This window comes from Nilaparvata lugens, chromosome X (genome assembly GCF_014356525.2).
Source record: "Nilaparvata lugens isolate BPH chromosome X, ASM1435652v1, whole genome shotgun sequence".
Lineage (NCBI taxonomy): Eukaryota > Metazoa > Arthropoda > Insecta > Hemiptera > Delphacidae > Nilaparvata > Nilaparvata lugens.
In genome coordinates this window covers 105,433,765-105,450,656 of record NC_052518.1, presented here as the reverse complement: position 1 = coordinate 105,450,656, position 16,892 = coordinate 105,433,765, and the positions used below count along the sequence as shown (strand labels likewise).

Genomic DNA, 16,892 nt, shown 5'->3' with positions numbered 1-16,892 from the left:
GTGAGTGCCATATGGAAATGAGATAATTTATTTATTGACATGTGATATTCTAACATATGTTGTAATCATTGGAAATAACAAAATAATATGATAGAAATTCAAAAAAGAACATCTGTTCTATTATTGCTTTCTACCTGATTCCACTCAACCTCAATAATATTGTTCTGATAATTATTGATAAATATGTTTAATAATATTATTATTATTAATATAATAAAAGTATTGTTTTAATAATTAATTATTATCATTAAAATAATAATAGAATTGTTTTGGTAATCAATAAATATTTTTATTTTCACAAACTCTGTATAATTTATAATGGTGAAAGTGGAACAGCTGCATCAAAGAAATTATCTCAAAAACATATGTTTAGGAAAACCATAGTTTTGAACTTCGTTTTCCTGATGCAATGTATAAGCCTACACGTGGCATGTAGGTATTATTAATTTTTCAGCTATAACAGTTTTTTGAGACTGCTAAATAAACGTCTACAGTTTTATCAATGCTGTATCGGCAATATGAAAACGCATGCAGTTAATATGTCTTCAAATAAAGGTGTTGATATCTACATGATAATATATTCTACCATTTTTATTTAATTAAAATTTCAAAATTATTCAAGCCTTGATAGAATGATTGACTCACTGTACAGTCAGTCGAAAATTTTAATATTGAAATGAGGGGTATTTTGGCAAGCTGAACAAAAAAGTAAGTTCCTATGCACCTTTTTGATATTATTTCTTCAAATGAAAAATGAGTTTTGTGGGTTGTCAAAACTCCCCCTGGAAGAGAAATTTTATCCTATGTTTTAGTAAAATAACAATGATTTCTGCATTGAATAACATCTATCTTGCCAACAAGAATCGAACTCTTTGTGAATTTAGATATGACCTACACTTTAGATTTATATAATTCTATTAATAAATTCATGGAAATTGAAGAACTTTTTCCAGTTAGTTGATGAAATTGATTATCAATAGAGAAAATGATTATAATTTATCAACACAGAATTAGTTGAATGAATTGTCTATGTACTGAGTTCTTGGTCAACAATAATTCAATATTGGTATTTATCCAATCATTATTTTTTTCAGAAGTTATTTCATTTGAATTAGAAAATATCTATAAGCTCCTATCAATTTATCAATCGTAACAATGAATTCTTCAAAACATGAATTTAATCAAATAAAAAATTGCCAATACTTCTATATTCATGTTCGCATGTTTTCCACTTATGATGGATAGCCAAAATATTGTGGAGCGAACAGCACGGCGAATTGTAATCATATGTCTGTAAAATGGATTAATAAATAATTATTATTAGCCCCCCTATTAAAATTTCTGTTCAGAAACCATCCCCAATATTCACACAACATATTCCCAAAATTTCATGCCGTTATGTCAAGAAGTTTTCAAGTCTACAGGGAACAAACAAACAAACATACAAACAAACACACAAACAGACATTCATTTTTTTATAAATAGATTTCCAATCGGCTGAAAAAAGCCTCTCTAAATGAAGGTAGAATGATAAGGATTCAGTTCTGTTGTTTTAACATTTTTTCAAATCACTTTCAAAAAGTTTATGTAGTACCTACTATTGTGTTTGAGACACTTCTGGCGCTATCATAGCTTCACCACTATTCTGTTCCACAGTCCTATCTCTTGCAGTCGTTAACTATATCTATAATAATTATATAAAGTAAAGAGCTGGCTTATGCACGTACGGGATAGGAAAATTATGTTTGACGCATCATCACGTCTGAACTACTGGACTAATTAACTTGAAATTTTGCTTATAGATTCGTAATTAACCAAGGATGGTTATAGGCCTATTCTCAATTCTTCAAAATTTCATTACGTCAAGTTTTCATTTTGTCAAGTTTTAAAATAGATCCTTGCGAAGCACGGGTTCTTGCTAGTGTAATACATTTTTCTAGAACATTTTGATTTTGTATTTTGCTGCTTTTCGATGCAGCCTATAATCATTTGATCTGTACCGATGTGAACAATAAAACTTTACTTGATTTGATAAAACTTGACTTGAATTATGTGTCTAAATGATTTTTTCAAATAAATCTTTCACCCATTTCACAAAAGAGAGCATTCTCTGTTAAAATATTAGAGACACAACTTTTAAATACTCTGGTGTAGTAAATGAAGAAATGGTATTTGAGATGAACATTTTTCCATTTTAAGGGAGATATCACTATTATTATGAATTTATCTATTATAATTTATTCAATTTTAATTTCAATTTCAATTTATTCCAGACAACTTATTTAACATAAGTATTTTAAGTCTAGTATGAGCTGGATGATAATGATGATGGTGCTAGAGATGAAAAGTGAGCTAGGGCCTACATTGCAACACTATAATAATAATAATATTAATAATAATAATAATAATAATAATAATAATAATAATAAAATAATAATAATAATAATAATATATATATATATAATATATATATATATATATATATATATTTATCACTTACATCACTAATGAAATCAAACATAAGTATTCTAATAAGTCTAGTATGGGCTGGTTAATGATGATGGTGCTAGAGATGGAGAGTAAGTTACAGTGCATCACTTATATCACTAATTAAATGACACAATATACAAAGACTATGCTAATGAGATTACCAAACTAAACAGTAAGACAAATTATTTTACAACACTAAATTAACTTACTTATAAACAAAAAATTAGTAATTCTAATAATTTTATCTAAACAAACAGCAAGTCAGATTTACTACATTCATTAAATTCAGTGATGGAGTAAAAAGCCTTGCCCTTTATCCAGTTACTGACACTTGAACTTCACCAAAGGTACTGCACGGGCACTGGCGGGAAGGGCGTTAAAGAGTTCAATGCCTACATAATTATGGCTTTTGTGGATTTTAGTAAGCCTGGAATAAGGTATTGTGTGTTTTTTTCTAGTGTTGTGTGCATGAATAGATGTTCTGGTTGTAAGTTTATTGAGATTTTCTTTAATGTAGGTTATACAGCTTTATATGTACAAACTGGGCACTGTCATTATTTTCAATTTCTTGAAGTACTCCCTGCAGGAATCCTGAGGAGACAGCCCACAGATACATCTCAGAGCTTTCTTTTGCCATTTAAACACTCTGTCTGAGCCAGTGGAGGTACCCCAGAGTATTATGCCATAATATGTTAGATGGCTATGGAAAAACGCAAAATAGGAACGAACTCAGCAGCAAGTTGTTACTGACATTACTTTTAATTAAAGCAACAGAAAATTAACTCGTGCAAGCCTAGAGCAAATTAAGGCCACATGATCCTCCCAGTTCAGTTTTTCATCTAATTTTATCCCTAGAAGTTTTACGGATTTATTAGATTCATTGCTAATTTTCATATTAAAAATTCACTTTTGGTTTCATTAACTTGAAGGCAGTTAGCATTGAACCATTCTGTACATCTTTCTAACATAAGCTTTCTCTTAACAGGTAAAGATATTAATTCCACATTTGTCAGTGTTAATGAGTGTTGTGTCGTCTGCGTAGAGAACAACTTTACATGCTAAATGTTTGGGCAGGTCATTGATATAGACTATGAAGAGGAAGGATCCCAAAATAGAGCCTTGGGGAACACCTTTTCCTACGTCCAGAGGATCAGAGAATTTATTATTTTTGTAAACAATCTGTAGCCGGTTACTCAAGTATGACTGTAATAATATTATTGACCTGTCATCAACTCCATAGTGTTTCATTTTCTTAATTAATAATTCATGTGAAATAGAGTCAAAGGCTTTGCTCAAATCCAATAGGTTTGTGCTAGTTAGTAATTTATTTTCAAAGCCTTCATAGGTGTCAGATACAATGCTCTCTACTGCCTTAACTGTTGAAAGCTTTGTTCGGAATCCAAATTGGGCAGAGTTCAGAAGACAGTTTTTTTCAAAGAAATGGCTCAGCTGTTGGTGCATAATAATTTCAACTATTTTGGAAAATATTGGTATGAGAGAGATGGGACGGTAGTTGTTTGGGTTAGTTTTATCACCTTTCTTGAAAACAGGGATACTGACTGTGACTTTTAAGCAATCCGGAAAGACTCCTTCATCCAATATTTTATTTATGAGACTGACTAGCGGCAGTTCAATCTGTTTGATTATATTTCTAATTAAAAAGTTTGAGAGGCCATAGTTGTCTTCTGTTCTACTGTTTGTGAGATTGCTCACTGCTTTATGAAGATCATCTACTGTTATGAAGGTCCACTTAAATTTGTATATGGGATTTGGGGCAGGTAATATGTTCTCAGGGTGTGGTTTTGGTACTTGGGCCTGTTTGCTTGTACCAGCATTTATGAAAGATTTGTTTTAGCTCATTGGGGTCAATAGGTACCTGATTTAGTTTTTTAGGAAGATTTATTTCATTTTTGATCACATCCCATGCTGCTTTACAAGCGTTTTTAGAATTAGCTATGTATTTGTGATTAGCATTACGTTTTGCTTTTTCAATTTCAAATTTATACGTTTTTTTTTGAGCTTTGAATATTTTTCTTTAAATTCATCACATTCACACGATTTTATTTTGTAGATTGTGAGCAAGGAGCGAATACTTATTGTATTGGTATTAGTAATAGTATTTGTCTATCAAGTTTTATTTTATTGAAGGTTGACTGACTGACCACTTTTAAAGTGAGATAGATTATAAAGATAGATGTTTTACGTACGGATAAGCGAGCTCAAGGAAGTTGTTGAAACATTGCTTTCCTATCATAATTATGGCAAGCTGTATGCAGAGTTCTGATAAGCATCCAGCTGGATCACATACGTCCGTTTTCAGCCGCAATAACTTGCTTTTTCTTGCGACCGTATCACCAGGGTAGCTGAAGAATCTTCCCTAAGATAATAAAAATAATTACACCCAAGAAAATAATAATAAATACTCTGTAATTATAATTCTAACAAGGCTCTCTATCATCTCTCATAATTTCCGCTACTATAAGTTTCTATAGAAACGTGGAGGCTTTCTATAGAAGCTACTATATCATCTGCTCTAAGATAATAAAACGAATCTAGTATTTATTTATTTATTTATCACATTGTGTACACATACTTAAAATGGGGAAAGGCACAACAGGCTCATGCCCAAAACTGTCCCATTTCCAATTTATACTATATACTGTCCAAATCAAAAAGTTGGTTATATCACTCTCACTTTTCAAAATACAATTTACGCTCTTCAATACTCAGATAAACGAGCAAATTTTGAATCAAATAGATACTATTAGAGTCTAGAATCGAAGTAGTATCTAGTATTGGTGTAAATGGAGTGTATTATTTTTTATGTTATTTTAACTCTAGTAATGAAACTTTATAACACCAACACTAGAGTTAAAATAACATAAAAAATAGGCCTAATACACTCTATATACACCAACACTAGATTCGTTTTATTATCTCAGAGAAGATGAAGAATTTTCGTTTGACAATTGAAGGTAGTGAGGTATTACAATTCTACTAAAAGGACTCCGGTATTTCAATAATCATTAATAGTATATTATATATTCCTGATTGGACTAGAGCGTAAGAAACTTTTATAATCGAATGAACATTTCCTTATTGCAACCTTGTTAAGATTATTATGACTTTTAGGTCGAGTCGGCACCTACAGTGAGGTCCCCGATGTAATTACAGTGCAGGAAGATAGGAGAACAGCGTCAACGATTCTCAGCCTTGCCACTGCCTTCTATAGAGGATAGCTGATACCAGTAATCTGATGTAATATTAACTGTTCATTCTTCTTCTAAATAATCAATTATATTTCATTCGTTATTTATTAGAAAATATAAAATTTATTTCGTTTATTAGAAAAAATATTTTTCAGTGATAGAATAATGAATTTTCATAATTGAGATTAAATATTCTGTTAGTTAGTTATATTTCTACGTGGTTAAAAAAGGATCTGGCAACGTTACGGATCAAGAAAAGAATAGCGCTATCTACTTTGTCGAACGATAGACAAGTATATCAACACCAATGTTAATCAAATACTACCATTATAACGTGGACCTCCCTGTAGTGAGCTAGATTCACTCAACTCGACTATTCATAAGTCATAAGTCTACAAATAGACATATAGGTTACAAATAGGTAATAGGTTACAAATAGACATTTTTCAACTGATAAACCTTACCTTAAAAAATGCGATGTAGATAAGAGAAGAATAGTAGTTCATAAACTCAAAGACAAATATCTTGAAAGTATAACTATCTTCATATTCGGTCTGTGTTCTAGGATTCTCTTTCGTCGTCAGCCACAATGCTAGGTGATGATAAATCTAAAAAATGTGATTTCATTGATTATTCATGGAAAACAGATACAATTCAGGTGTAAACAACAGACATTCGCACAAAACTGCTTTCAAACTTATAAATAAACAGTGCAGAGGTTATGTAGAGTATTATTTTACTGTAGTTAAAAAAAATACAGAAAAATATTAAAATAAAATCCTTTGATGTAGAGAAAATTTTAGTTTGTTCATCAGCAATATTGTAATATAATATATATATATATATATTATATTATAATAACTGAAGTGAGGTCCACGTTATAATGGCAGTATTTGATTAACATTGGTGTTGATATACTTGTCTATCATTCGACAAAGCAGATTGCAGTATCCTTTTCTAGATCCGCATCTGAATTATGAAAATCTATTATTTCATTATTGGAAAATATTTTTTCTTACCGAACAAAATATAATTTATAATTTTAAACAAGAATGAACAGTTAATATTACATCAGATATACCGGTATAAACTAGGCAGAAGGCTGTGTGCCATGACAGAGAAACGGCAATGCTGTTCACCCATCTTTTTCACCTGCTATTATGACGTAGACCTCACTATAAAACAGTGACTTGATTATCACAATGTCTAAAAATTGCTCACCTTGGTCAGAATCATTATAATCACCAAGTTGATAAGGGCAGCTGTTATCGTTGTGAATATTTTAGCATGCCGTTTAACAAATTTGTTGCCCCCTTCATAGATTACTGTCACCACGGAGATTCTGTAAATGATAGTGCCCACTACTGCGCTTAAAACAATCAAAATCTGCAAACATAAAACACAGCGGGCGCAAGTATTCTTAATGTCGTTTCAATATCGAATTATGTGCTATTTTATCTAAAAAATAAATACATAATTCGAATAAACAGGTTTAAAAAAGAATTCTATCGTTTATTATGTAAAAAAATGTAGACCTCTTACAGTAGGTATAATTTTTCCCATTTCTTTTTTGAGGCAGTGCTTTGTCTATAATGAGTTTAACGTTTTAATGGCAGTATTTGATTTACATTTTTACATTGGCGTTGATATCCTTGTCTATCATTCGACAAAGCAGATAGTGCTATCCTTTTTTACCTCTGCAACGCTGCCAGATCAATTTTTAACAAAGTAGAAGTATAATTAATTAACAAAATAGTTTATCTCAATTGAGAAAATGTATTATTAAATCATAAGAATATATGTTACAGGTATTGACAAATAAAATATATCATTTTCAACAAGAATGAACAGTTACCATTCCAACAGATATACCAGTTTCAGCTATATTATATAATATGATATAGCTATAATATAACTATATAATATAGCTGAAACAATACAGTGTTAATTATACAGTTGCAAGGCAGAGAATCGGCAACGTTGCCCTCCTATCTTTCTCCATTTCTCCATTTTAACGTGAACCTCAATATAGTTTTATTTGAAGGAGTTTTTTGCTGCTTCAAATCAAATTGAAAACAAAAATTATCTTTTTATATTTTGTAAGTGCATAACATGTTTCAATTGACGAGAAGCGGCTTATAGAAAGGGAATGCAGGGAATATAGACAGCTGACAGGTTACATGCGGCAAGAACATGCCTCGTCAACGGGCCGCTTACATTCCCTGTCTAAATGGCTACTTGTCACTACGTTGGCATGTGATTACGGCAGCCATGCACAAACAAACCTGTTTGTTTTTACGTGCCGGCATGTATTAATGAATGAAAAATCATGCAATTCCGATTTCAGCTGATGGCGGTTGTTGTGTGGCGGGCCATGTGGTCGCACCGTCATTATTGCGACGTATTGGCATTTGCTCTGAAAACGGCAGAAATATGTAGGCCTACTGCAGAGAACAAGTGGAATAATTGTGATGACATTTTCAAGTCTTTAACAGCTTCCCAAAGCCATGGATTATTATGCAATTAATAAAAAAGAGCACTGCACTGAATATTTTCATTTTATTTCAACTGTTTTCATTTTTGTTTCAATTAAAATCAGCCAAGCTGGAGGACAAAACACAGCTGCCTTAATCACTGTTATCTCTAGTTTTATTGTAATAAATTATTATTTATTATCAACGTCTTATTCTTTCGATTATGGATTTCCACAAGATCTCTTGCCATACAATCAAATCTATTCTATTCATTAAAAGGTTGAATACAACTGAGATACCGTACTCACCATAAATGTAACCGTTGACCCTGTGACGAATATTCTAAGAGCTTTGTTCCATGTGGGAATGTAGGGTTCTTTCTGCCTGGTCACTGGATTCGTTCTGAAAGTTTTCACAGATGCTTCATATTCAGGACGTGGTTCTTCATCTTCTTCCACATTTTGTAAGTCCCATTCCCAAGCTATGACTGCCTGCTTCCTCTTCCACAGTTCCAGGAACATTGTGGCTGAGCAAACATTTATCGATTTTTCAAGTAATACTGAATATTATGCTACATCAGAAAATATAATTCTTATTATAATATTGGAACGATATACAAATTCAAATTAATTAAATCAATACAATAGATGAATGCAGAGTGTTAATCATAGATAATACATATGAGTAATAAATACACACAATAAGATTCCAATAAACACATAAATTATTCAACTAAAACTAACGTTTTTGATCTGACAAGGCCAGAAAATTAATCCAAATTGATAACAATACAATAGATTAATACGCAGTATGAATTATGAATAATAGATAAGTAATAAATACACACTAAGACTCCAGTCAACACATAAATTCTTGAACTAAAAATAACACGTTTTTAATGTGAAAAGGCCAGCAAGACCTAGGATTGTGCGCTGGCATACTACACTGATAGAATTAATAAATATTATTAAACGAAAATCCAAATTAAATGCTGTAATTCACCCCAACAACAGGGTAAAAAGCGGGGTGGGGATTGTTATTATTATTATTGGACTTAATATTGGAGACAGAGAAAAAATTCAAATGTAGTTTAGCAAATTGACTGTTATTGAATCCTTTTTATTGCATAACTGAATTCCTTGAAAAACCAATAATAATTGCTTAGTGACCTGTTATATGTATGTATGTGTATGTTTATGTATATACTTTGTAGTATCTATTTGTTGCTTTTTGTGTTCATGCAATTTTAGTTTATTTTTATTTTGTGGTCAAGAGTCACAGCACATGCTGTGAACAGTGATATCTCACTTTTGTTAGTGTGTTATATTTTGTGTATTGACGTTGTCTTTTATTCTATGAATGGTATGACAATAAAATTATATTTATTTATTTATTGCAATATCTCAGTAATTTCCACACTGATAGAGTTACAGGGTGAACAGCTATATGGAAATTTTTATTATTATTGAATAATTGCAATATCTCAGTATTTCCACACTGATAGAGTTTAGAAGGAAAAGGGAAAACAATAATTTATGATCACTAGAGGAAAAAATGTGTGTGAGAGGAAGAGAGAAAAGGATGAAAGGAGAACGGGAGTGAAAGAAAATTTGTAAAGGTATGTACATTAGTTTTAAATTACTACATTGCCGTATATGATTGAATTCATCCTGCAATACAATTTTATCCAATCCTCTATTACTTGAAAAGTTGACTTTGAGGAAATTTTCCGGAATACAATTGATTAATTTATGGCATATTTTTATGCCTCCTACAAACATTTAGGTCTGTTCGTGGCACGGAAAAAATGGTAGGCGAACGAGCACTGAACCATACTTCTTTACATGAGCTTTACAACGATAATAGAAATATTATAATAATATTGTTGTATAACCCAACAATCAAATTCAAAAACGCATTAGTCCTATACTTATTTGAACAGTTCAAAACAGATAAAATAAATCTTCATTCACAAAATGAAACACAGCTGCAGTTAGAATTGAAATATTGTGAATATTTCCCACAAATATACAATCTGGGTGAGGGGAATTAGTTCTATTAATTCACATAATATTACAGTTTGAAGAACAAAACAGATAAAAGTAATGTTCACAACTGGATACTAATAACGTTACAGAAACAATCGATTGTAATAACAGAAATAATAAAAAGATAAAAAAAAATTGATTAAGTAATGAAGTTTAATAGTTCATATTTTCTTTGTATCCAAATTGTGTAATACTTCAAGGATTTTTCAAGAACTCCCAGCAATAATAAAAGCACACATTGATATTGCAATGGTATCATACCTCTAAGGCCCAGGTTGAAGTCAGTCCAGTGATGTTGCCTTATTTGAAAATATAATCTTGTCAAGTGGATTTGAGTTGTTTAATTATTTATACACTTATTACCACCTCCAGAACTATAACCCTTATTTATAATAATACTAGATGCCCTGAGAAGTTGGTGTATTTATAAATTTGAATGACCTAATATTAAAAACATGAAAATTTGATTAATAAGAATTCTATTTGCTGAAAAAAATAAAAAATTGGCAGTTGAAAATATTCAATCCATTTTAATTATATTCTCATCATTGATTCCGAATTCATGCTTCAAAATAGCCACTAATAACATCACACGGATATCTAATCTGTGAAATAAATAATTTATTCTTCATTGAAACACAATAGAATATAATTAAGTACCCTTTTATGTTATCACAACATGAATGGTTCATTCAACTCTTCAAGAGGCATTTTCAAGTGAAAATCACACTTGAAGAGTTGAATAGGTTTTTTGCTGCACGAAACTAATGGATGGGGTGGTGTCAGTGAATGAGTCACCTATGCATTCCAAAACTTTTCCCCCATCACTCCACTGAGTTGCAGTATCAACCGAGCAATGGTTCAATCTTTAGGTGCCATTTAGTCGCGACAGTGCATAAGATGGGGAAAGACTGTATAAGGGGACTGTGAACGAACCAATAACGCAGAATTGATGGCTTTGCATGATGTACCTTATTGGGCTATGAAATGGTAGTCATCCAAATGTTCATAGGCATAAAATAATACAAGAGGATGGAAAAGTAATTATACAATAATTAATTAATGTTTTGACAGTAAATAGAGGACATAACACTTGGAAAATTGGATGTTGTAAAAAATACAACACGCGACTGCTAAGACCAGTTAAGACTAGTCTTTTTTTGATGGAAGGGTACATGATCTATTATATTGTTAGTATTGTTTATTCTTGTATATTCTATAGTTCTTGATAGTGTGAATCATTCAACCTTGAAAATGGCTCTTGAAGATTTGAATAAACAATTCGTTTTGTTATGGAATAAAAGGGGTAAAAGATACATTTTATTGTGTTTTTAATACTTCCAATAGCCATGAAAATAGAATTCTTTATTCTTCATGTATAATGAAACCAAAATTGGAAAATTGTACATTTAAAGGACTAAATAAATGTAAATAATTTGAAAGTAAATGTGACACTAAAGGGAACTTACCCCAGAAGGACATGAAGATAGCGAAAAAGACAGTAGCTCGATTATCGAATAAATATGTGACCTTGGCGAAAACACAAGAATCGCCTAATTTCTGATAGTTGCATACCTTATCACAGAGTGGACACAGAGTTATGTTCCCAGCTACACTCATGTCACATATCTCTTTGCTGCAATAGGTAAATTGAATTACATAAAAATCTGAAGTTTCATTTGAGCTATCTATCACCTCTCTATTTATACATTCATGAAAACATCACGAATTAGAAATGTTTGTACTGTATTGATCTCCTCATCACCACCTGGGCTCAAAATACTTGTAGAGAGTTGCTTTTGTAAATAAACAAAATAAAATTAACTCGAGAAAATCAAGACTAAATGTTGTGATGAATTCCATGTTGATATGATTTGCATTTAAAACATGATGAATTTATTATCAAATTTTCCATGTGAGTGATTGGTTTCATGATGGTCCTGATAAGCTAAATATAAGATAAGTAATATAATAAAGGAGAGAATCGGCTTATACATGAACGGGATAAGAAATACATGAATGACGACGCATCATCACGTCTCAACTACTAAACTCATTAACTTGAAATTTTGCATACACATTCTCAAGTTACTGAGGCTATGTACACATGGTAGCGTCGCACCGCGCGGTTTGAGACGCGCGTCCGACCGCGCGGTGTGATATACAATGGAGATAATGGCAGCGTCCACATGCACCACTCACTCAAATGTGGACGCGCCGCGCACTGCGCCGCCCAGACTTTCAACCTGAACCGCGCGGCGACAGCGCAGTTCCCAATACACTACAGTCAGTTGGACTGTACACATGAGAGCAGTCGGACGCCAGTTTTGATCTAGTTCACTTGTTTTGTGTAGTGATTTTACAGCAACTCTGTTCAGTGTGCAGCCATGGAAATGAACAATTTTGACACAGAATTGTTTATAGAAGAAGTAAAAAGTCGACGTGTCATATGGGATATGGCGAGTCCTGATTACAAGAACAGAACAAGAACTTGATGCCAAGTCGTCTTTTACGATCTCCAACAACTCGTCAAAAGATGAAATCGACATTCGCAAATAGTTTAAAAATTTGGGTTCGTATTTCCTCAAGTTAGGGTAAAGTGTCACAAAAGCCCAATGCGTTAATCTATCGGTCAAAATAGGGTGAACCCAAAAGTTTCTTTGCTTCGTTTTCTCGCTTTATATCTACGATACACAAGCCACATACATGTTACCTCTTCAACTTCCATTGCTAAACTGGAGGTGGACACTGCGTATAAAACGCTCGCATGTGTACAACTGCAGAATTTTGGACGCGCGTCGCACCGCGTAAGGATTGGTTTTAGACAGACCTATTATAAATTATTAAAGATTTTAGTAGGACAAGATTTCAGTTTGTCAAGTTTTTAATTAGTCCCTTGCGGAGCACGATTTGAGTTTAAAAATCGCTTCCCGATTGTTCAGAGGCCACCTAAAGCTGTAGCTCCACTCATCTCACATCGTCATCTGTCTCATTATTCACGCACAAGCCTAGAGCTCACGTGGATATCATCATCTTCAGCGAAGAAGATTTGCAATTCATAATTTTATTTTAATTATTTTCATGGGTACAATACTGGGTGATTCGAAAATGACTTTACAACTTTGAGAATTCATATAAATCTTATAAAACAAGGTAAATAAGGCAAATAAGATTTGCAATTCATAATTTTATTTTAATTATTTTCATGGGTACAATACCGGGTGATTCGAAAAAGACTTTACAACTTTGAAAATTCATATAAATCTTATAAAACAAGGTACAGAGCCGGTTTTGGTGTTGTTTTAAAGGAAAACACTCCAAGTTTTGACTCGCGTAGTCTGCTAGGGCCTGGTCGCGTCGCACAAGCGCTAGCGGCAGTTACGTCAACGATGGTTGCCTTCACTGGACCCGAGCGTGCTAGCTGTGTGTTTTGGTTTGAAAAACGGCATAGTGTACCTTGATATGTTGCAAAAATTGTCGATACCACACAGATCGATGAGAATGACCAAGAAACGAAACGTTTTCTTTATGCAAGATGGCGCACCACCACACTATCTGGCTGACGTCCGGGTTTTTCTTAATGACCGCTTTACTAATCAGTGGATTGGCCAATTGCATGGCGCACCAAAACCAGCTCTGTACCTTGCTTAATAAGATTTATATGAATTTTCAAAGCTGTTAATTCCTTTTTGAATCACCACCCGGTATATTTATGTGAACAATACATAAATATATTCTCAACGTTATCTTTTTACTGTTTGTTATAAGGTATAAATTTTCGGTAAAATTAGAGATGGTAATGTGATTAAACGTTTTGATAACATACCTAGGAATATTGTCTTTTGAGTCCATAGAGAATAAGCCATAGAGGAAGCAGAGTAATCCAACAATAGATGGAGGTATAAGCATTTCTGTATAGAAACCCAACCAGGCGAAGTAAAGCGCTATTTTGTCCCCGAAATATTTTCTGACCAACCACAAGGGTTGTCGTTTGTACCATCTGCCTGGGCGGGCCCATTCCAAGTACAGCAACTAAGCAAGCACAAAATCAATTCAATTAAATTTATTCACAACATCCGAAAATACATCGAGAAAAATTATATACAATAAAACAATTATTATTATGATAACAGTTACAATAAATATAGCACAATCATTAACAAAAACGTAGCTTATTAGGCTACATGATCTTACCAACAAATAGATGTACATTTCTCTATCTATAAATATAAGCGAAATGGCACTCACTCACTGACTGACTGACTGACTGACTCACTCACTCACTCACTCGCAGAACTAAAAATCTACCGGACCAAAAACGTTCAAATTTGGTAGGTATGTTCAGTTGGCCCTTTAGAGGCGCACTAAGAAATATTTTGGCAATATTTTAACTCTAAGGGTGGATTTTAAGGGTTTAAAGTTCGTCTTTTAGCATGTATATTCTTCTTATTCTCTTAATTATAATTGAAAATCTCCATACCATATGTTAATATAGAACTATAATCTAGAGAGAGTACCTCTTCGAAACAGTTGTTAACTGGTAACTAAATTAATAATTTTGACAGGTTGGCATTAAGCTGAGTTGACTTTGTTAGGTTGGCATCGAGTTGAAGATTGAAATGCATTTATCGCGGAAAAATTGATTGGGCACTGCTACTTCAATCAGAGCTATTCCTGGGAATATTATATTACTAGCCGTCAGGCTCGCTTCGCTCGCCATATCCGTTTAGCCAGACATTTAGTCTGGACTGGATCGTCCTAACATATGATAAAAATGCTCAAATGAAAAATGCAGGCGAGCCTGCTGATCTCATTCTTGGACGATCCAGTCGGGGGTCCAGGGGGCGGAGCCCTCTGGCTAGACGGATATGGCGTGTGAAGCGAGCCTGACGGCTAGTTGTTCTATAAATTCCCTTTCACTTTCTCCAATAGAGATTGAACAATTAAGACAGTTACACACACATCGATTTTTGAACGTACGATTTTTATAAATTGTATTAGATTAAACAGATGATGTTTGTCAAGTTCCGTTTAATATGATAGAATAAGGACGGCAAAAACTCGTACGTCCAATCGATGTTTGTTTAACTGGTGAACAAGTGATTAGCCTACAGTATTATTTAGATAAATTATCATTTATTTTATGTGAACTTTGATTAAAGTCGTTGAAAAGATTATACTAGTTTATTTTAGTTTTGAAGAAATTCGATACAACTTTATAATACCAACTTCTAGAGGATCATCCTTCATCTCTAAATTGAAAGTTGCATATTTTGATCAAGTAGTATTGTAACTCCTTCATTATATTTGATCAAGTAGTATTGTAATTAATTTATTAATGAGTTGTTCTCGTTGAAAGTAAAGATAGAACTCTTGTGAACAGCATAGATCATACTCACAAACGTGATGTAATCACATAACTGATTTAACTGGAGTGATCCACTGTCTAGTGGATAGTGCTAATGGGATCCCGGGTTTACACCCGCTCATTACGAAAAGTTTTTTACCAGGTCACTCCCGTGTTATCGAATGGGCACGTTAGTTTGTCGGTCCCAGCTGAAGTATGGCAGTCGTAAGGCCCCATTTACGGCTTAAATGATATATTCAGGCGAAGTGGGACTAGCCACCAATAAAAGCCATAAAAATTTACGTTTATAATTTATCTGCATTATAATAATCTTACCTTATAAACACAGTCCGAACCTCTCTATCCTTATAGTATTTATTGCCAAAATTGCCGTATTTTGTGTTCAACCGCCATGATACATAAGATCGTGGCAGTTTTCTTGACAGAACAACCTCTCAATAACGAATACCTCTCTGCAGCGATTTTTTTCTAAGGATAATCGACTTCGTTATACAGAGGTTCGACTGTATTAAATCAAAAGGTGCGTACAGATATACGCGCCTCGAACACGCTCCGCACACGCTCCGATCATGAACGTTACGTGAGATGTTACTCATGGGTTCGCTAGAGGTTCGAAGGATGATCGCGGGCTTGTCTTATTGTTGACTTCGCTACAACCTAACCTCACAAATGTGAAACATTCAATCCAGCTGATCGGATGACAAAACTAAATAAAATATTCTGACCAAGGGATTGCTGGGTAGCCTAATAATACATTATGTTTATATAATAAATTGACTATAAATATTATGTATATTGAATTTATGTTGAAGTTTTATTACAAAAAAGGTTATATCTGTCAATGTTTTGAAAGGTGACAGGCTTGGTTGGGAGTTCGGCTCCTTTCTTATCAATTCTAATATGCTGATACCTACTATTAAAAATGTTTTTATAATTTTATATTATTTAATTTTGATGATTTAATAATTGAATATTAATTTTGATAATTTTATATGCTAACACAGAGATCGAAACTGATTCAACAAAAACTTATCAGTCCTGCCGAGATTATTTTAAAATTGAAAGTATTCTCACATTTCCATCTTTGTTCATATAGCCTACAAGACTATCCTTAGCACCGTTGATAATAATTTTCTACCCACTAATAGCAACATCCACAGCCATAGAACAAGAACTGCTAATAACTATCATTTACTTAATGTTAATTTAGCAATAGCAAAGAAAAATCCATTTTATCAAGGAATACTTTTTTACAATAGGCTCCCAAATGAAATAAAATCTATTAAAACAAATAAAAATGTAT

The 16,892-nt window shown here is 32.8% G+C and overlaps 1 protein-coding gene across 6 annotated transcripts in view; it reads right to left on the bottom strand.

Moving 5' to 3' along the window:
- Window positions 1-16,892, bottom strand: part of LOC111045483 (anoctamin-4) — an 87,960-nt gene that overhangs the window by 10,249 nt on the left and 60,819 nt on the right. For all 6 annotated transcript variants that reach the window (XR_005573281.1, XM_039442953.1, XM_039442954.1 and 3 more), the window contains 6 exons: window positions 14,048-14,253; window positions 11,691-11,857; window positions 8,482-8,699; window positions 6,921-7,085; window positions 6,164-6,307; window positions 4,698-4,867 (listed from right to left, as the gene is read on the bottom strand). Coding sequence is in view for 5 of the 6 variants with exons in the window: in XM_039442953.1 (XP_039298887.1) it covers window positions 4,698-4,867; window positions 6,164-6,307; window positions 6,921-7,085; window positions 8,482-8,699; window positions 11,691-11,857; window positions 14,048-14,253 (1,070 nt within the window). In the remaining variant the exon portion in view is untranslated. The remainder of the gene's footprint in view (window positions 1-4,697; window positions 4,868-6,163; window positions 6,308-6,920; window positions 7,086-8,481; window positions 8,700-11,690; window positions 11,858-14,047; window positions 14,254-16,892) is intronic.